Source organism: Phacochoerus africanus, chromosome 7, assembly GCF_016906955.1.
Source record: "Phacochoerus africanus isolate WHEZ1 chromosome 7, ROS_Pafr_v1, whole genome shotgun sequence".
In the NCBI taxonomy this organism is placed as follows: Eukaryota; Metazoa; Chordata; class Mammalia; order Artiodactyla; family Suidae; genus Phacochoerus; species Phacochoerus africanus.
The window spans coordinates 16,143,446-16,164,111 of record NC_062550.1 but is presented as its reverse complement, the minus strand read 5'-3'; the positions used below and the strand labels follow the sequence as shown (position 1 = coordinate 16,164,111).

Here is a 20,666-nt window from a genome sequence, read left to right as displayed (position 1 = left end):
AGTACTAAGTAAGAGCGGCACTGAGTCTCACTCTGCTCAGAGTGTTAACTGTCCCATCGCTGACAAGAGCCGGGAAAACACCTTCCCTTCCCTTCTGCTCACCCAGTCCAGTGCCTTACGCACCCACGTCTCCCCCTACAAGGTGGGCCTCCAACAACTTCACTTGACTGAAAGGGGTCGCAATACCATCTTCAGCATCCATCCAGATGAGGTTTTTACAATGATTCCTTTCTCACCCCAACAAAGCCACAGTAAATTATTATGGAGGTCTGCCCTCTTTTCTGGCCGATGGGGGGGTTCAGTCAGGTCATTCTGACCCAACTTGCAAGAAAGGGGCAGGAAGTCTAGTTAGCCTCTGCCAAATAATGCTCACATCTATAAAATATTTACCAGTTGTTATAAACTGAACTGCGTCCCCCCTCCAAATTCAAATGTTGAAGCCCTAACCTGCCCCCCAACCCGCCCTGGGTGACTGTATTTGGAGATGGGGCCTTTAAGGAGGTGACTAAGGTTAAATGAGGGCAGAAGAGTAGGGTCCTGATGCAATAGGACAAGCGTCCTTAGAGGATGAAGAAGAGACGGCAGGAGCGCGTGCTCACTGAGCCAAGGCCGCGTGAGGACACAGGGAGAAGGCGGCAGCTGTTTTTAAGCCAAGAAGAGAGGTCTCCCGAGAAACCAACCCTGCCAGCACCTTGACCTTGGATTTCCAGCCTCCAGAACTGAGAGAAAAATAAACTTCTGTTGTTTAAGTCACTTAGGCCGTGGTCTTGTTATAGCAGCTAGAGCAGACCAATACACAGTTGTCCACACTGCCTGAATCACAGTCAACACATAATCTAACGAGAGAGGGTCATTCATGGTCAATACCAGGCCTAGGAAGCAGAGATGGCAGGACAGGAACCCTAATGGCCTCCTCCCCCCTGTGTCCTCAGCATCTAAGGAAGAGTCTGGTCCCATAGCAGACATTCAATTAATACGTGTTGAGCTGAACTGAATCAAAGACGATGCATCTCATCAGCTGTAGTTTATTTAAGAATGTTTTACCCATCTACCCACTACCACCAGCCAGGGCCAGAACCTACAAATGGCTGAGGTCCGAGTCCTGAGTCCACTCTGGTCCACACTGAATCTGTACTTGCAGGTGAGACCACAAACCCGTGGATACAACACCACGGTGTGTAAATGACCTCCTGCAATGAGCCCGATGCCCTCCTATTTTATGTTCCTCTCCCCACCACTCATGAGACAGGCTGCCTATTTTCCAGGAGAAGGAAACGGACACTGAGGGAGGGAAATCCCCAAGTCCGCACGGGTCATAAAGGCAACACCCCAAGTTCCAACCCAGGTACTTACACTCCATGGCCAACACTGCTTCCGCTGGGCCACACCTGTTTCCAAGTGCCAGCAAATCTATGGAACCCCAGGGTAAAGAAAAAACACCCCCCTCAGAGTTCCCATTGCGGCGCAGTAGGTTAAGAAACCAACTAGTGTCCATGAGGACGTGGGTTCCATCCCTGGTCTTGCTCAGTGAGGTAAGGATGAGGTGATGCAGCAAGCTGCGGTGTAGGTCGCAGGTGTGGCCCGGATCCCATGTTGCTGTGGCTGTGGCAGAGGCCCCAGCTGTGGCTGTGATTCAACCCCTAGCCTGGCAACGTCCATGTGCCACAGGTGTGGCCCTTAAAAGAAAGAAAAAATGAAGGAGGAGGAGGAAGAGGAGGAATACTCCCAAATCCTGCCGTTGCTGACACTTCTTTTCCCTGTCCTCTAAACCTTGGAGAAAAGCAGCTCAGATATCGGCCTGTTCAAATAGCGTGACCAATCTGGCCGGGAAGCTAATCAGAACAATTTGAGTGTTCAGCTCCATGAGGACACCCCCTCCTGGACCCAGCCTGGCCTTTATGGCAACACTTCATAAGAACCATTCGCTTACAACAAAACTGTCAAGTCCAGCGACCGCAAGCCAGAAACATCCCGGCTGAACCCCGCCAAGCTGCTTTCTGATGTACTGTACACACAAATACCAATATTCCCAGATGGTCTCCATGTAAAACATTTGGTTTGAGACACAGCCCTCCTTTCCCCCAAACTCTTACATTTGTTTAATGGACTCATACAGTTCAGCTAAAATATCCTGGAGCAGACATCTGAAGCCAGCCGGGCTCTGATGCAAGCGTCCCATCTGCAGAGAAGACGAGCAAGTAAATAAGACAGCCCTCCCCAAGATTTATGCTCCCTGCATCTTTAAGCAGGTCATAAAATGTAAGCTATGTACAGAGAATAATGCAAGTTGCTTTCAAGTTTGTTTCTGAGGCCATCCCGGTATTAATCTAAGACTGATGTTCGAAAATAAAGCGGGGCTGGCCTGCTGAAGAGGAGGCCGCTTTCTGCTTCCTGTGCTCCCAGAAAAGACGTTTTAAAAATCTGTCCCTTGAGCAACCTAGATGATTGCGGCAAAGGTAGGTTTTCCACGTATAGCAATGGCTCCTTTATTCCAAGGCCACTTGGCCCTTAACCCACAATTCAGAACACAGGTAAGACGTGGCCAAATGGGAAATGCACTGGACCTTGACTCAAGAGACCCAGCTCGGCCACACAGTAGCCGAGGGATCCTGATGGGCCTCACTCCGCCCCACCCCCCCATGGCTCATTCTGTTACAAGAGAAAATGGAATTTCACTAGGTTCACTGCCAGGGCCACTCATCTCTGAAGACTGTATGAGGAAGGGACATAAACTCTTGGAAAAGCCACCCCAAGAAATGGCACAGAATCCGTCCACGGAGCCCCTGCCTTTTCCTGCTAATACAATTCTAAGCATGGCAAATCTGTCGGGAAGTGGGAAAATGGAACTAGACGGCTGCCAGAAACGGCCTCGGTGATGGAATCAAGACAGGAGAGCTGGCTTTACCTTTTCATCCATAACTTGTCTGTGTCTTGTGAGCTTTCAGGATTGCGCATGCATTATTTTTGCTAGAGGGAAAAGAAAAACGTTATCCTTTAAAGGGATTACCAAAAGGAATGGAAGCTGAGGAAAGGGCAGGCAGATAACCTATAAAAAGCAGACACGAGGACTCCAAAATACGGTACCGAGAACCATTTAGGAGACGTTCCCCAAAGACATCAAGAAAAGGTTTAACTACCTCAAGGTACTTGGTTTTAAGAAGGCAAAAAAAAAAATGTGCGTTCGCTTCAGAAAGATTTCCATAAGAAATGGCTACCGTTTATTAAAAGACAGGCTTGCAAATGGGTGAACATCAATTAGCTGGAAGTATATATTTAGAGCTATTATAACTATTAGGATTATTTCCACTTAACCAATGCATCCAATGAACCAGAATTCTCCATTTTCTTGACTGATGCCCAGGGCATGATGCACCCTAGGGGCTGTTGGGCTGCTCTCTGCTCTTCCCACCCCTCTCTGTTCAATTAGCCAACTGCCCACCACCATCCTAGCCAAGTCACCGGGCCCAATATGGCAGCCTCTACAGTCCATGGAACTCCTCATCCTCCAACGCAGCCAGCAAACCATGGTGAGCTATAAATTCCTCAATTCAAGAATAAAGATCCTCAGGAGTTCCTGTCGTGGCACAGCGGAAACGAGTCCAACTAGGAACCATGAGGTTGCGGGTTCGATCCCTGGCCTCACTCAGTGGGTTAAGGATCCAGCATTGTCGTGAGCTGTGGTGTAGGTCACAGATGCGGGCTCGGATCTGGCATTGCTGTGGCTCTGGTGTAGGCCAGCAGCCTGGGAACCTCCATATGCCGCAGGTGTGGCCCTAAAAAGACAAGAGACAAAAAATAATAATAATAATAATAAAGATCCTCAGATTTCAGACTTCTCATCACTGCCAAGAAAACACAAAATACAGAGACAACATACAGAAAACGCCCAAGAGTGACCAACACATCGTATTCACACCACAGCTGCTTTTTAAATTATTATTATTGTCACCAAACAGGTCACGTGCAGAGATGTAAGTTAAAAACCCCACAGTGAGACCTTCAAAATACGAAGTTGAGAGAACAATGTCAGAGAGCAAAGTGAGAGGGGGATTGGGAGAAAAGGAACGGCTGCAGCCTCTTGAAAGAGGACATTTCAGGTCACTCCCAGTAAAAGAAGTCGCTCCAAGTGTACTTCCGGAGCCTCCAGGGAACTGACTCTGCAGGAGGGAATTATTTCCCTGAAATAAACAGACACACAAAGGTCTCTACGATTGGAACCTAAAAAGAAACCAAGCCAGTGGCCGATTTACAGGCAGCCTCTGATGCAACAAAGCAAAAGGTCCCAGGCTCAGGTCCAACGGGGTGGTTCTGAACACACCAGCCCTCCCTGGAGGACACACACCGGGAGCAAGATAGGGGAGGGGGGAGTTCCCGTCGTGGCGCAGCGGAAACAAATCCAACTATCATCCATGAGGACGCAGGTTCGATCCCTGGCCTCACTCAGTGGGTTACGGATCAGGCGTTGCCATGAGCTGCGGTGTAGATCACAGATCCGGCTTGGATCTGGTATTGCTGTGGCGGTGATGCAGGCCAACAGCTATAGCTCCAATTTGACCCCTAGCCTGGGAATCTCCATATGCCAAGGGTGCAGCCCTTTTAAAAAAAAAAGACAAAAAAAAAGATAGGGGAGAGGCCTGGCCTCACTGGGGGCAAGGTCCCAGATTGAGCAGGCATGGATGGGACCTCCTTCAAGGATACAGACTCCCGGGCCTCTGCACACAGCATGCTCCATGTGGTCTCAGCCCCTGCCGTGCCCCTAGGGGTCTGTCTAAAACTGGTGCTGCCTGGGCCCCAGAGAGCTTCTGAAAGGTCCCAGGGCTCTTCTATCACTCAGCCAGGACTGAGAACCAGCAGAGTAGCGGGAAAAGCCCGCGCGGGGTCAGAGGGACCTTTTCACTCAGGTGCTGCCTTGATCACTTTAGCAGATGAGGGACCCTCTCTGAGCATCAACTTCTTTAACTGCCAAGTGGGATTACCAGTGACTCCATGACAGACCTGCTGTGAAAGGAGATGATGCATGCAAATGGCCTCATGGAGGCGGTCCTGCCCACCCCAAGTCATTATTCTACAAATCTGCCCTCTGCCCCGCTTCTTTGAAGGTTCTCCCGAGTGGGTCAGGAGTTCTAGGCATCACCCAACTCTAAAAGGTAAGGGGGGAGGCATATCTTTCCTTATGCTGGATCCCACCCCCCATCACACATACCAAATGCAAACACACTCAGAACACCTACAGGGTGACACAGGCATATTCTAAAGCACAATTACGACAAACATGGGGAGGAAGAGTCACAAGCAGTAAAAGGAGGGAACACTTAGTTTGTAAGATCTGCTTTGCTCTTTCTGTCAGGAGGAAAAGACCCATCTTGGGTGTGACACTTTCTCGGGAGGTCCCTGCCTCTGCCCCGTCTCCCCTATTTTAGCTGCAAGCCTCTTACACCTGCCAGCATGGCAGGAGCTGGCGCATAGGAGGCCCGAGGGAATGTCTGCATTAACTACGCTCCTTGAGGCCAGGGATGGGCATTTGTGGATCATCAGAGCTCAAAATCCCCCCAACGTGTTAATCCCCTAAACAGGCATTTCATAAATATACCTGAACTTGGATTCCAAGCAACTGGCAGAAGAGGAGATAAAGGCACTTTCAGCATTCGGGGGGCCAGGGAGGTGAGGGGGGGAGCAGCTCAAGGCCCAGTGACTGGGAGCAGCAAAATTAAGCACTTCTGGGTTGGAATTCCACTCATGGGTAGTGCAAACATGGGCAAGTGACTCAATTTTCTGTGCCTCCATTTATCCACTGTAAAATGGGTTTGATAAAGCGGGGCACCATCTCTTAGGGTTACCCTGAGGACGAATTAGGTCAATGATTCAGCATGCTTGGTCTACTGCCTGGCACACTCCCTGCTATGTGATCCTTTGCTGTTATTATTACTCCACAGGAAAATAACAGGCAAAGAGACCTCAAACTACAGCCCTAATGTAAGGCCTGGGGGGAGTTCCCATTGTGGCTCAGCAGGTTAAGAACCCAACATAGTGTCCGTAAGGATTCGGGTTTGATCCCTGGCCTTGTTCAGTGGGTTAGGGATCTGGTGCTGCCACAAGCTGCAGTATAGGTCACAGATACAGCTCTGATTCAGCATTGCTGTGGCTGTGGTGCAGGCCTGAGGCTGCAGCTCCAATTTGACCCCTGGGAACTTCCATGTGCCACAGGTGTGGCCCTAAAAAGAAAACAAGAAAAAAGAAAGGGCTGGGGTCTTAGGACCCTCTGGTTACCACGAAAGAAGGCATGAAGAAAGCAGCGTGGTGTATAACTCTGATGAATGCAACCAGCTTCCCACTATTCTGTCTGTCAAGTTCAGACCAGGGGCCAGGCCCATCACATTGCCTCGTGTTATCTGGTTAAAATGCTAAAGATGCCCAGGTCTCCCGAAGTCCTATCCCAGTCCGGCTGGATCAGGCTCTCTGGGGTGGGTGCCAAGGATGGTGCATTTTAACAGGCATTCCCAGGCGATGCCCAGATCCCCACAAATCTAAGAGCCAGTAAATTGGCCAAGCTCCCTAACTGGAGGACCATGTCCGTTTGCTCCCCATCATAGCTTGGGAGCCTTGCACCATGCCTGACACATAATAGGTGCTCAGCAAACATCAGATGACTCCATTCAAGACGTGGTTCAACTCTATAAGGATTCAGTCAATTTTCTGCAGGCACATGCAAAGCAACGCTGAATCAGACAGACAACTGCATTCATTTATTCTGAAAATCTTCACCTGCTTGCTACACACCAGGCACTGTTCTGGACACTGGAGATGCAGAAGAGATGATGAATGAGGTTGCTTAGAGATGATTCACGGATGGCGACAGGACTGTGTATGGAGCCACTAAAGCAAAGAAACAGGTAGAGCGTGTCACTGCTGTCACGACACTCTGCCCCTCGAGCAGCGCCATCCTTCAGAACTATTCTGATGGAAATGAGCAGAATGGCAGCCACTAGCCCCGTAGGGGTTATCAAGCGCTTAACGTGTGGCTCAAGTGACCGAGGAACTGAAGTTTTTAATTTCAGAAACTTGAGCTTTTAAGTTTAGTTCCTGGTCGTTAATTTTAACTTTAACAGTCACGTGTCTCCATATGTGACTGTGCAGGTCTAGAGACAGGAAGCGATAAGGAAGCTGGAATGAACAACCCAAGGCAATCGGGGTTCGAGGGCTGGGGCGGGAGAACGGAGCACCACACGGTATCAAATGCCTCGCGCCCAATTACCAGATGCCCTAACGTTCTCTGGCTCTGGGAGCTGCAAGAACAAGGTCAGGTACAAGGCAGTGTACTTGGGCTGGAATTTTTATAGGCCGTGATCCGTTGGAAGTGGTATGCAGCCCGGCCAAGCCCCAGACACTGCAGTTCAAGAAGACACCACCATCCCCAAAGCCTGCCCAGCCAGAGCTGCCACAAAGAACTCTCTCTTCGTCGTCATTCCACAGATGGCCACTCTCTCCTTGGCTAGAATGTCCCATGGGGCCCTGCACGGAGGTTATGAGATTTCTTCGCTTCAAGCAGAAGTACAAATGCAAGCCACCTAAATTCCACCGGAAAATTGGTGGCTAATCCAACCATTTCATAAAATTAGAACTCATTGTGGGGCTGAAAGGAATTCAGACTGTGCCGCCACCAGAGAAATGCAAAATATTTGTTATAATTTTTTCCTTCATGAGCTGTTTTAAGCAGCAAGTACTTTTTGGGCTTGAAGTTAAAGGAGACGGCGGGGGGGGGGGGGGGGCGGGGGGGAGTGGCAGGGAGGAATCGAGAGTTTTTGTTTTTATTTTGTTTTCTCTGTGGTTTGTGAAAAGCATCAACAGATGAAGAAAAAAATCAAGGAATCCTGCATGACTCCCTGGTCCCTGGGCTAGCAGAGACAATAAACTTTCCCAATCTCGGCTGCGGCTTGCCTTTAGGAAGATGGTGTTATTCCTGGAAAAGAGTACTTTTGCTCCTTAATTTTCTTCTTGGGCTTTAGCCCCAGAATTTTTTATATGCCGAGATTTCATCGGCAACACACAGTAAAGTCATTCACTCAGGCATGCGTGCAGGTCCCCAATACCGATTGGCCATATAGTGTGCTGGCCATATAGTGTGCTGGCAGTGATGAAAATCCATATTCTGGAAGAGCCTGCCTGTCAGGAAGGAAGACAAACAAGGGAGGAGGGAGTTCCCGTTGTGGCTCAACAGAAATGAATCCGACTAGTATCCATGAGGACACAGGTTCGATCTCTGGCCTCACTCAGTGGGTTAAAGATCAGCCTATGGTGTAGGATGCAGATGCGGCTCAGATCCCGAGTTACTGTGTCTATGGTGTAGGCTGGCAGCTGTAGCCCTGGCCTGGAAACTTCCATGTGCTGCAGGTGCAGCCCTAAAAAGCAAAAACGCAAAAAACAGCAACAACAAAGCACAAGGAATGAGATGGTGACTGCCACTTTGGGGCAATTTGGCAAGACCTGAAGACTCACCAAATGCAGAATCTGGAGGGGCTGGACTATAAGCTCTAAATCGGTCCCAGAACTCTCGTCTTATAGATAAATTAGTTGAAGCCACAGAAGGGATGCTAACTCGCATAAGGCCACGGAGCTCAAGTTATGGCAGTGATGGTTCTGGCCCCCGGGTCTCCTGACACACACACACACCGCCCCCCTGCCGCCCCGCCCCAGACTCCTACCTGTCCACAGACATTCAGAAAGCATGCACTTCCTTCTTCTTGTGCACCAGACACAGAACCAGACACCAGGAGGACAGAAGCAAGTAAGACATGAAAGAAGTGGGATCGTGGAACCACGTTCTTCAAATTGCCATTTTCACAAGCCTGGAGACAACGTCTCTGAGCAGTAAGTCTGGGTTTAATGGGAATCTACCACCCAGCATGTGGGTGAGGAACCAAGCAGGACGTTGCAGACACTTCCAAGGATCCACACCCATGAGAGGCCTTGGAGCCCCGTGGTTTTGACCTTGACCCTGAAGTCAGAGAGCAGAGCCCTAGACTCCAGCTCTGTAACTTTGGGCAAGTCCTGTGACCTCGATAAGCCGTCCCTTCCTCGTCTGAAAAGTGATCGTGCTAATAACACAGGTGCCAAGGAGAGAAGGCATATAAAGTAGTTAGAACAGGGCCTGGCACCCATGCTTCCTGCTACCATGACCCTTAGGAAAGAATTCTCCTCCTGCTCTGGACCTTCTGACGCATCTAAGAAGGTGGATACGACTCAGCGGAGATTTCCACTTAATTCTCTCCTCTCCAGGAGTTCTGTCACCAGCTCCCCCAACACCCACTGGCACATGGGTCCCCCCCCACCACCACCAGCAGTCCACTTGGCTCTCTGCCTGGAACACAGATCATCAATTAACCATGAAGAAGGTGCGAAGTGTGGTTCTCCCCGGAGCAGGTGCCTCACTGCCCTGCCTCGCCATCCAAACGCATTCCCAGGCAGGGCTCTGAGCTCACAGGATCAACACAGGCATCAGCCTCTTCCCTCTCATGGCGTGTACGAGCTGGAGAAAGAGCTCACTCCCGAATCTACCAAGAGCTGTACCAGGTAGTAATGTTCCATCAAGGACCACTGAGAGCTTCTCAAAGTTTGCTGGCATCTCTTTTAATTGATACTGAAACAGTCAGGGCTGCATAAAGAATGTACTGGATGCACAGGGATGAAATTCTAAAAGATGAAAACCAAAAAAAAAAAAAGGAATCAGTCTCCTTAACTGGACCAGCAAGGAGGGGTAAGTGGGGACCACAATGGCTGGGGATCTAGAAGTGACAAAAGGCAGCTGCTCATTCTAGAACCAGGAGGTAGACGAGCTTTTTGGGGGCAGAGGCCATATCCTGCTCCTGGGTGTCTGCACCATGCCTGGCACAGAGGAGGAGCGCAGCAAATACGTGAAAAAATATGTTTCACCGTGCTACCGGGGAGAGGCAGAAGGAAAACTGACAGCTGCTTCTACCTACTCCTTCTTGGAAGCTGTCTAGGGTTGTAGCTCAGACAGTCGTGAGTTTCATTCCTGCCGTTATCCTCAGGTCACAAACAGGGTCCCCCTGGGCCTTCCTTCACTCTGCAGTAAAGTGGGGGTTCTGATAGCATCTGGGGTGTGGGGAGGGAGGGTGTCTAAAAACAACCAGGAATTCAGCAAGATGCTGCAGGCAAGGCACTCGCCCGGAGGCCTGGCAGACAGAGTGCTCCACAAAGGTGAGCCTGATGGCGTGAGTTCATCTTTCAGGATGAAAGAGTAATAAAGGCACTAGTTGATTCTTAAGTGAGGCTGCCAAAAACACGCCTTCCCCTGGGGAGAGGGCCCCCTCCTTAGTCTTTTCCTCCTTCCCAGAGTCTTGCCTCCACCCACCTGCCCCCAGCATGAAGGGGCTCCCTGGATGCTGAATGCCCCCCATCATTGCTAAAGCCACAGGGACTCCCCCCAAATGCACGACGGAGAGCAGAGGCAGCCACAGGCCTCCAGCCTCACTGGGACCAAAGGCAAAGCCCCCTAAACTCGAGGTGCCTAAGGAATGAGTGACCATCCCACCAGCAGAGTAGGAGCCTGCCTTCCTCTGAATCCCAAATAATAACAGCTTATGTTTATTGAAAACTGGCGACGGGTCAGGCACTGCTCTCAGCGCTGTCCCTGACAACCTAGGAAGCAGGTTTTATTATCATCCCACTTTGCAGATGAGAAAACTGAAAGAAAGCTCTCAAAGAACCTAACTCACACGGAGCCTAGACCAGAACCCACCTCATAGTCATGCTTAAAAGGCAGTGCCTGGCTTGAGCCAAACGAGAATGCAGGCTCTCCTGGCAGCCTGGGTGAATCACACATGAACTGAGCCCAATTCGTGGTGAAGTGACAACAGCCAGCCAAGGAAGCAAGGATTCTTTCTTTCTTTCTTTCTTTCTTTTTTAGAGCCACACCCGTGGCATATGGAAGTTCCCAGGCTAGGGGTCGAATGCGAGCTGCAGCTGCCAGCCTACACCTCAGCCACAGCCATGTGGGATCTGAGCCTTGTCTGAGACCCACACTGCATCTCATGGCCACCCGGATCCTTAATCCACTGAGCGAAGCCAGAGATGGAACCCGCATACCCATGGATACTAGTAGGGTTCATTACCACTGAGCTACAATGGGGTCTCCAAGGATTCTAACTTGCACCTGTCGGCTGCCTTTGTGGCTTTCCCGCCACATGTCACACAAGGAGCTTGACAGAAGCGGGAGGGAAGACACCATTAGGAAACACTAAGACATAGAAGCAGCTCCCTTTTCTAAAACTGGCCACAGAGATGTAAGTTGCGCCCTCAGTCACCTGGATGTGGCCCTCCCCAACCCACCCCTTCCAGGGAAGGAGGGCACCTACCACAGTGGCCTCTTAGCACCCTCCTACTGGAAACCTCGGGCTGCTCACAATACCGCCAATGAAAGTGAGCAAAGTGGCAGTTTTTTTTCCAGACATACATGAACGCCACACTCCAGCCGGTTTGCAATTCTTTTAGTACTTGATTTACAACCCAGGGAGAAAAATGTGAAAATCTTGCAAATGCATTTTGCATCTAAAGCTTGCCTACTCTGTGGAGCTGATCACCTGGGACTCTCAGTGGTGGTGGTGGGCGGGGGGTGTCTGGCATCCCCCGGAAGTGTGGGAGTGACCCAAGGAGGCCACAGAACGCCAAGGAACTGCGGGGAGCCGCCATCGAGGGTGGGAAACGGCTGCCCTCATCGTCCCTCCAACCTCAGTGCAGAGCGGCAATGGAGAGGCACCTGGCTGGGCTGGACTCCAGCTGTCTGCATGGTGGTAAGGAGGCGGGAGACCCAGAAAAGGAGGAGGCTGGGGCTTCAGGAGCCCTCCCTGCTGCCTCCTGCCTCCACAGAGCTCTCCCTTCTCAGGACCGTGCTGGAGAAGTGCAGGCAGTGTGCTGTGCTGGGGTAGTGTGCACGCGGCTGTTCGTTCACTCGTTCATTCATTCATAAATTCTTACTGAGCACCTACTATACGCCGGCACCAGGCTACAGGCCAGGATGCAGCAGGGGAGGAAGGAGAAAGGGGTGCACAGACAAATCACCAAATCTACATGCTGTGAAGGCAACACAGGCCAGTAAGGATGTGGGAGTTTGGACTGTCAGGCAGGACCTGAAGGATGTAGCAAATTCAGAATTTAGCCCCTACTGCAACCCAGGGGAGAGTTTTAAGCAGGGAGAATGGTGACCTGGGATAAGAAGGCCGCCAGGTCCTCAATGCTAGTACTTCTCACCAAAAATGATAACACCAGCTCCGGTTTTCAAAAGTCTGCTCTGCACGGGCTCGGGTGTTAGAAAGCCTAGTTCTCATGGTCATCGCGCTTGGTAAGATACTGGCAGCTGCACTGTCTAGATGAAAAAACAGAAGCTCAGCCCAGGATCCCGAGCCACAGGGGGACACAGGAACCCAAGCCTGTCTGATTCTACAGCCGGGGCTTCTTCCTCTGTTCCTCATTTACCTACTCCCTTGCATCGTTCTCAGGTTATTTCAGATGTATTCGCTACACACCCCAACTAAGTTCTTAGTACCTCAACAGTAAGATGTGTCATATTCTGCTCTGAAACGTCCCACTGCCCTGGGCACTTGAGGAAGCTCTTATTAAAGCCATCTGGTCTCTTTTCAGATGGAGGGAAAAGGGGTTGCCCATCCCAGTGGAGGTTGTGTCTTCAGTATGGGGATTCTTCAGGCGCGCGGGCAGAGCAGGGGGCAGGCACACAGGTGCCCAGGTGCTGGACAAGCAAAGCACAGCCCTCAGTCTCGCTGTTCTCCCTGGAGCCACAGGGCTTGGGGATGCTCCGGGCCAGGAGACCAGGCTTTTCAAATCCATCCACCTAGAGGGAGGCCGCTTTCTAATTTGCACAAATGCACCTAGACTAGTGATGGCTCTCGCTGCAGTAATGTGTACCTACTATGTGCCAGGCCCAGGGCTAAAGGCTTGACTACATCTCATTGCCATACTGAATCCTCTCGACGACCCATAAAGCAAGAACTCCTAGGAGCCCCAGAGGAGAACACAAAGATTCAAAGGAGATTAGTGACTAGCCCGAGATCACATAGCTGTCATGGGGTGAGGTGGCACGAGGGCCCCGGCAGCCTGGTTCCAGGGCGCTCTCTCTTGAAGGTGGCACATAGGACAATGCTTTCCACTTCCACAAAATAGAGATCTGTGGCCCCTCAGGCTGGAATCAGGGGGGCCTGATAGGCACGGGTTTCTACCCCCCTCTCCACTTCCCAACCACCCCCCAAGTCTCAGGTGGTTTCTATAGCTATAACGAGATAAAACTCAGGTATCATATACTTCACCCATTTCAAATGCATTATTTGGTGAGGGGAGGGGGTTAGCATATTCAGAATTGTGTAACTATTATCACAATCAATTTTAGACCATTCTCAGCACTCCACGAAGAAAACCCGGACCCACAAGAAGCCACTTTTCCTTCCAACCCACCCCAGCCCGAGGGACGCGCCCTCTCGTTCATTTTCTGTCTCTGTGGATTTGCCTATTTGGGATACTTCAGAGACGTGCTATCACCCAACATCTGATCTTTCAGCTTCCTTCACCGAGCACGTTCATCCACGTTGGAGCATCTATCAGTCCTGCATTCCTTCTTATTCCTGAACCACAGTCCGTAAATATCCCATCATCAAAATGATGGAGTGGGTCACAAACGCTATCCCATAAATCAAGTGAACGGACCACGCTTCGCTTATCCATTCATCCACTGACGGGTCTCTAGGGTGCTTCTGCTGTGGGGCTCGTATGAAGAACGCGGCTGTGGACATTTGCGTGCAGGTTTTCCGGGTGGACACACGTCTGCGTTCCTCCTGGGGAGGCGGGAGAGGGGCAACGGCCCAGCCCTGGTTGAACATGCCGTTAAAAGTCTACCGAAGAGCCTCGAAGTCAACATCTGGCGGCTTCTGGACCGTTTCCAGAGAATTTTATCAATAGGGCCAGACTCCGCTCACGGGTGGGTCATCTGGCCCAGCCCCTCCTCTGCCGGGGCCTGGGATCCTCTCAAGCCTGCGCTGCACTCTGCCGTCTGGGCCAGCGGGATGATAAACGCATTCTGCTTTAAAGCAGATACTTCACAAATCATAACTTACAGATGCTCCAGGACTTTCATGTGGGAAAGACAGATGAGACTTAGGCTGTCTGACTCCGGAGCCACTGAGGACAGGAAGCCCCGGCCAGGAAGGCTCTCTCTCCCCGTAAGGAGCACAAGAGCAAATGTAACAAAAAGGGAATTCATGCAGGGAAGGGTCTGCCTGGCTTTGCAGACTCGGCTACGGCTACGTAACCCGCCATTCATTTCCAGCCATTGTCTTCTCTTGCCCACAAATCAGGAAGCTCCTTGGGGTCGGGGGTGGTGACCTAGGGCCTCCACACCTCCTAAAACCATCCCTTGCTCAACGTATCCCCTTCTGTGCCATCCTACAAGGCTGTGCTCAGGACCTGCTATGTGCTCAGCCCTCTGCTAGGTATAGATAGTAGGTCCACGAAGGTTATATGGGGCTTCCTTGCAGACAAGACACCTTGACTCAATCCTCATCTACTACGGCTTCCCAAGAGGAAGTGAGATCAGTCCTGGAGTAGAGTGGGTGCATTTCTGTCTGCAGGGAGGGAAGTGAACCAGCTGACCTCTCTCCAGGGCCCCATGGATTCCAGAACCTGAGGGTGCTGACGGAACAAAGAACTCAGTGTGTGTCCAGGTGGAACGCTCCCCGACCTGCTCCACTAAAACAGACTCATGGCCCAACAAGCAGACGCCTCTCCCCCGACAGCCTTCTGACCCTTATCTCCTCACGGCTCAACTCTTGTGAAAACCACCAGGCTGGCCTCCCTGCTCCAAGCCTGCACACCATACCAGACCATGGGCTCGGAGCCCCACTGTGAGCCGAGCCGGGCTCAGCCCACCTAGAGGGAGGGCTTGGGTCAAGATCTCTGCACTCACACTGCCTAAAACCTGCCTCTGCTGCTGCGTGTGGCCGTGGCAGGTTAGTGACGCGCTCTGTACTCAGTCTCTTCACATGGAAGAGAGGAGATGGTCACAGTCTTGTTATGAGCATTAAATTAGTTAAATGGACCTAGCACGTTAGAAGCACTCAAGAAGAATTAGCTGCTGTTATTTATTACCATTCAATGCTATGACTTTTACCTCCATCCCAACTTCCAGCCTTGCCTCCCACTGCATCCCAGCATAACCCATTCTAAGAGATCTGGCCATTCTCTACCTGAAAGCCTCCAGAGTTCAGTCCTCAGAAACCCAAAGCGAGACTCATTTTCAACAGCCCTTGCCCTCCTTCCATCTCCTTCCCGAACAACGAGAAGCCCCCCACCCCCACCCCGGGAGAAGAGTCGCCCTGTGGCTGGCCTGGCGCATGAGCGAAATACCACACCCAAACCCACAGGTCTCCCACTGTGTATCACAAAGAAGGTTCTCCGTCTCTCTAGCAGCAGTGGGTCTCCAAAGACACAGATCTGTTTGACACCATCTAGCTGTTGGACCCAAGGCAAGTCGCTTAACCTCCCCAAGCATTGCTTTTCCCCATCTGTTAAACGGGTCTCATGAGAGTGCACACCTCTTAGGCTTGGGGTGTCAATGACATGAGAGGAAACCTCGGTAAAGTACTCAGCGCAGGATGACACATCCCAAGCTCTCCAAAGCATCAGCTGGTAGTACTAACAGCAGCAGCAGCCATACGGAGGGGGTTTTCCTGTGCAGGATCAATTTGATGAACTGATCTTCCATGAGCTACGCTCCAACTTGAGCATCTCTGGAAGTAACTGATTCCTGCACAGAAGAGGTACGGAGCCTAGCAACTGCTCATATTGGCTCTTCTGTCAGACTGTACGTGGCTCGGGTCTTGTTCATGTGTCTGTCCCAGATCTTAACATGGTGAGAAGCATATGGCAGTTGGTAATAAATCTCAGTTGAACTGAGCAGAATTAGTTCAATATTTGTAAGTACATTTTTTCTTTGCTACTAGGTTATAAACTCTTTAAGAGTGAGGCTCATGTCTTGCTCTCATAAAGATTTATGAAATGAGTGATGGAAAAACACCAAACCAAAAATCAGGTTGTTTAGACTTACCAGCTGTGCAACCTCAGAGAAGTCACTTAACACTTCTGTGCCTCATTTTTCCCACCTCCGGGATGAGAAGTTTGAACCACATGTCTACCAAGGTCCCTTACTCCCTGAAACTGGCTTTGGGCCTTAACTGCAATGTGGCATCTCAGCCACCATGCCTATGACAGCCACATGCCCTTGGCTCAGCAACTTATGAATTTGCACCTGCCCTGTGGTTTTCCAGCACAAGGATATGAATAACTTGGGGCCAGTGCTTTAAACACCCATTTGTGATGGGTGTTTAAAATGACTTCCTCTGCTGGGCGAGGACATCCCATGACCCGTGTAGGGGGCACCATGGCAAACTGGGGGCACGTTTTGCCCACCAGCCCTTCCGCTCCCATGCCCGACCCCTCCCAGAGCCCTGCTTCCTGATCACACCACACCACGCACTGCTCCCAGGAGATAACCTGGTATAGAGGGAAAGCTGAACTTGGCCCTGGACAGTGAGGGGACTGTATGGTATTTCTCCCCAAAATGTTGTTTGTTTTTGCTCTTGGAATTTTTCTGGCAATGCCGTGTGCAGCCAGAGGGTCCAGGGAGTTTGGCTCAAAGAAAATGCCATGTCATAACACAGGAGCTCGCTCCACAGCCCCGCCCCAAACGGCATCAAAACAAAAGTTGTGCAATAAACAAAGCCCAAACTCAAGGCCTTGGAAATGTGTCAAGATCCTCTCGGCATCTGGCTGTCTTGGCTTCCTCTGGGTGCCCTTCCCTAATTAACCTGAAACGTTATCTCCCCTCCCTCTCTCTTAGTTAACTGCCCACTGCATCAGGCCTCTCTGACCGTCTTAACATCTAAATCAAAGTCCAGGTGAGATGAGGAAAAAGCATCAGCTCCAAGAGGAAACTAAATTTACTCACTTCCCTTCCTGAGGCTTTCTGCAGGTTATTTTATTCAGTTCTCACTGCCAGTCCATGAAGTTGGTACTACATGAGCCCATTTTACAGATGAGGAAGTGGAAGTTTCTGGACAGATTCTGAGTCACCAAGCACTGTGCAGGCAAGAACAACTTGCTGACCAATTTTTTGGGTGTTTGTTTTATTTTTCTGTTCAGTCAGGCGCAGAGAATTTTCCACCTGACAATTTCGGTTTCTCACTGAAGTTCTTACACCATCTGTGAGCAGTGTGCTCAGCAGGGGGAGGACTCAAGGCCAAGGAGGTCTTCCCTTCACCCAACCTCAGTTTTCCCATCTGCTTAATGCAGCGTTTTCAACCAGATGATTTTGCTAACAGCCTAGGCTTATCTATCATGCAGAAAGCAGTCTGGGGATTGCCAGCTTCTGGATGTGGACCTGCCACCAGATTTGCAATCTTTGCAGAATTTTTGAGTAAGACAAGAGACTTAGCTGAAATTAATAGCACAATGGGAAGCGGGACTAGAACTGGACAATAACAGCAAGACTCAAATCCTGCGGCGAAATGAGCCTCTTCCGTTCTCAGGGCGCCCCCTCGTGGCTATTCGACTAAATCCTGACGGAATGTTCAGACTTTCTGCAAATAAAGGGAAAGACAGCCACCAAAAGAGAAAGGCCGGCTCCCATCTACTGATGGGATCCCTTTCACTCTAGACCGTGGATCAGACAGCTACACAAATACCTGAAGCCCCAGCGAGGCTCAGAAAGACGTCTGCCATAAGACAAGCCTTCATTCTTTCAGTTAGCAGCAGCTCCCCAGCCTTCAGGCGGCTGTGTCCCCTCACAGATCCCAGACACACCCTGACCACTCACAAGCTCACATCCTCAACCTGCAACCCAAACCGCGTCTGTTTTTCATTATTCCACTTTCCAACTTCCCAGCGCGATTCTTCAACAGCTATTAAGACAACATGAGCAAGGAGCTTAGCTTTTGCTTATTCAACATCCAGCCTGGGGAATATCACCTCAGAAGAAAAGCATGAATGAAGCGCACGTTTCTCAGCCTCCTCTTCCACAAACCTGAAAGTGTGTTCCTCAAAGGACATCTTTGCAACCATCTATCTCCTCTTGTAAATTTTCCACCTACCAAAAGGGCACCTGCCCTCTCAACTACTTGCTATAGAAATGTGTTGATAGGAGACAGTTTAAAAATAAAAGGTATAATCTCTCAAATGTCCAATGAACCTATAACAGACTTTTTTAAAGCTATAGAATAAAGTTGTATCAACCCAAATAGTGAAGCTTAGAATGAGGGCGTTATCCCGTACCCAAATATTTGAGGATTTGGGGGCTGAACTTTCTGATTAGTGCCCCATTTTGTCCACAGAACTGCCCCTGCACAAATGCAAAAGACATCACCATACCACTTCGTTCCACAGTTGATTTTGCTTTCTCCCTGTGGTCATCTGTTAAGTTTATAAGCAACCCTGGGCCCTGAGTCACCCCCAAAGTCACACAAGGAGTCCCCTAATTAGTTCCTGACTTTGGCCCTAAATCGATTAAAAGCCATTTGATATGCTTCAAATCAAAGAATCATATTAATTTTCTGCCACACACCACACAAAATCTTTCTGCAACAGTCAGTCAGTTTGAACCCAACCCTCTAGCCACAAGCAGTGTGGATTTCAAGGGCCTGTTTTGCAGAAAGGAAAACGACAACAAACCAAGGTTGGGACAACACAGAGAAGTCAAAGCACTCATGCCACTCCTTGGGGCAATATAAATGGTCCTGGGGCCCTGGCAGGGTTTCAGCTGTCACAAAGAGCAGGGTGGCTGGGCCAGACCCTTTAAGCAATGCAGTAGCCCTGCAGCCAGGGCCTGAAATGCAGTTGAGTCTGCAACTCCGCGTCTGTGTGGCTGTCCATGCCCTGGGCAATTCAGTCCTCCCAGAAGCCAGCCGCAAACTGTCACAACCCTCAGCCATGCAGCAGCCTTTACTTTGCCCCCCTAACAATCTCTCTTATAAACAGGCAGGAGTCCACCCTCCGCTGCAGGCACATCGGCATCAGGGAGAAGGGGAAGACGAGTGGGATGATGCCGGGGAGGAGGGGGAGGGTCCCATTCATCTACTGGACGCGGGACTTGGGGAACCAACCCCGAGCTGAGGATGTGGCTCTGGAGTCAGAGCAATAGGCATTCCAGGGCATGAATGCGTGACTTCGAGGTAGACCCCAACGGTCCCGACGTTGCAAAGTGTTGGCAAATCATAAACACTACTTTGCTGCTGGGATCAAAACCCCCAAAATATGCGCAGACAGGATGTAACAAGTGTTCAGGGAGAAAGACACGCCTGAGCCACGGGGAGCTGGTGGGAGAGTCAGGAATCTGCCAGAGGGGCGGGGGTGGGGGTTCCCGGGAAGCCCCCTCGCGGACAAGTGATCCCCTCTGTGCCCCAGACCCCATTGCACGCTGGCTCCGTCCCCGGTTGCGTCTAGCCCCAAGCCCCCCGGGCTTCCCCCCAACTCACCACTCGGCCCGAAAACCTCTCGGTGGCCCTCTTGACTTTGCCGTAGGTGCCTTTGCCCAGGGTCTCCTGCAGCTCGTAGCGGTGCTTCAAGTTGTGCTTGTGGTGATGCCGCTTCACCCCGTGCGGCTTCCTGGGCTCCGGGGCCGCCGCCGCGGGGGCTGCGGTCGCCCCCGCCCCCGCCTCCGGGGGAGAGCCCGGCGTCCCCAGCCCCAAGTCCGGGCCGTCCCCGGCCGCGGCCGCAGCGGCCCCCTCCATGTCCGAACGCGGGGCGAACCCGGCAGGAGAGGGCAGGGCAGGACCGGGCACAGCGCTCGCGGTGTCGGGGTGCCCGCGGAGGGAAACCGGGGCGCGCTCAAGGTCGCCCCCGCAGCATTGAGGAAGCAGCCCGCTCCCGCCCGGGCTGCGGCTGGGTCACTGGCGGCTGCGGGGACTGCACATCTGGCGCCCCCGGCGCTCACGATCCGCGCACCGCCCACCGGCCGCGGCGAGCTGCGGCGCGTCGGGCGAGGTGGCGGCGGCGGCGGCAGGGGAGGCGGTGGTGTTCGCAGGAGGGAGGGGAGAGGGGTGGCTCCGAGCGCCGGAGGGGGCGTGTTATGTGGGGCGCCGCGCCCCCCAACCCCTCCCCGGCAGGACCCGCAGACGGGGCGGGGGCGGGGGCGGCGCGCGGGGCGGCCCCAGGGGAGGGGGCGAGGGGCGGCGCGGCCTGGGCTTCCCCCACTCGCGGCCACCTCCGGGGCCGGGGCCGCCCCAAGCTGCGGGGGGATGGGTGCGTGTCGCGACTCGCCCTTTGTGCAGCGCCGAACAGGCCGCGCTAGCGGCGAGGGGGCTTTGTCCTCGCTCGGCCAGGATGGAGACGGGGGTGGTTCCCAGCCCAGGCGCCCCCTCCCCGAGCTCGCCAGCCGTAGCTACCGCGAGCTCTCTGCTGCCGCTGCCGCTGCCGCCGCCGCCGCCAACGCCTCCTCCGACGCCTGCTCCGGACGCTCGGCCTCCCTTCCTGCTCCCGCCTGGGCGGCGGCGGCGGCGGGCGCTCGCCGAGGTCCAGGGCCGGGCCGGCCGGAGTGCTCGGAGCCCGGGGCCGCCGGGACCCGCTCGCGATCCGGCGTGGGGCGCCGCGGGCTCGGG

The 20,666-nt window shown here is 52.2% G+C and overlaps 1 protein-coding gene across 2 annotated transcripts in view; it reads right to left on the bottom strand.

Annotated features, from left to right (window-relative positions):
• The window catches only part of NUAK1 (NUAK family kinase 1), a 73,655-nt gene extending 53,618 nt beyond the window's left edge, over window positions 1-20,037 (bottom strand). The window contains exons 1-3 of one of the 2 annotated variants that reach the window (XM_047786487.1): window positions 19,545-19,581; window positions 2,906-2,967; window positions 2,094-2,179 (exon numbers count right to left, since the gene is read on the bottom strand). Coding sequence is in view for 1 of the 2 variants with exons in the window: in XM_047786486.1 (XP_047642442.1) it covers window positions 19,545-19,799 (255 nt within the window). In the remaining variant the exon portion in view is untranslated. Of the gene's footprint in view, window positions 1-2,093; window positions 2,180-2,905; window positions 2,968-19,544 lie in introns of both variants that reach the window. The other variant, XM_047786486.1, reaches the window with a different exon arrangement.
• Between the last annotated feature and the right edge of the window lie 629 nt (window positions 20,038-20,666).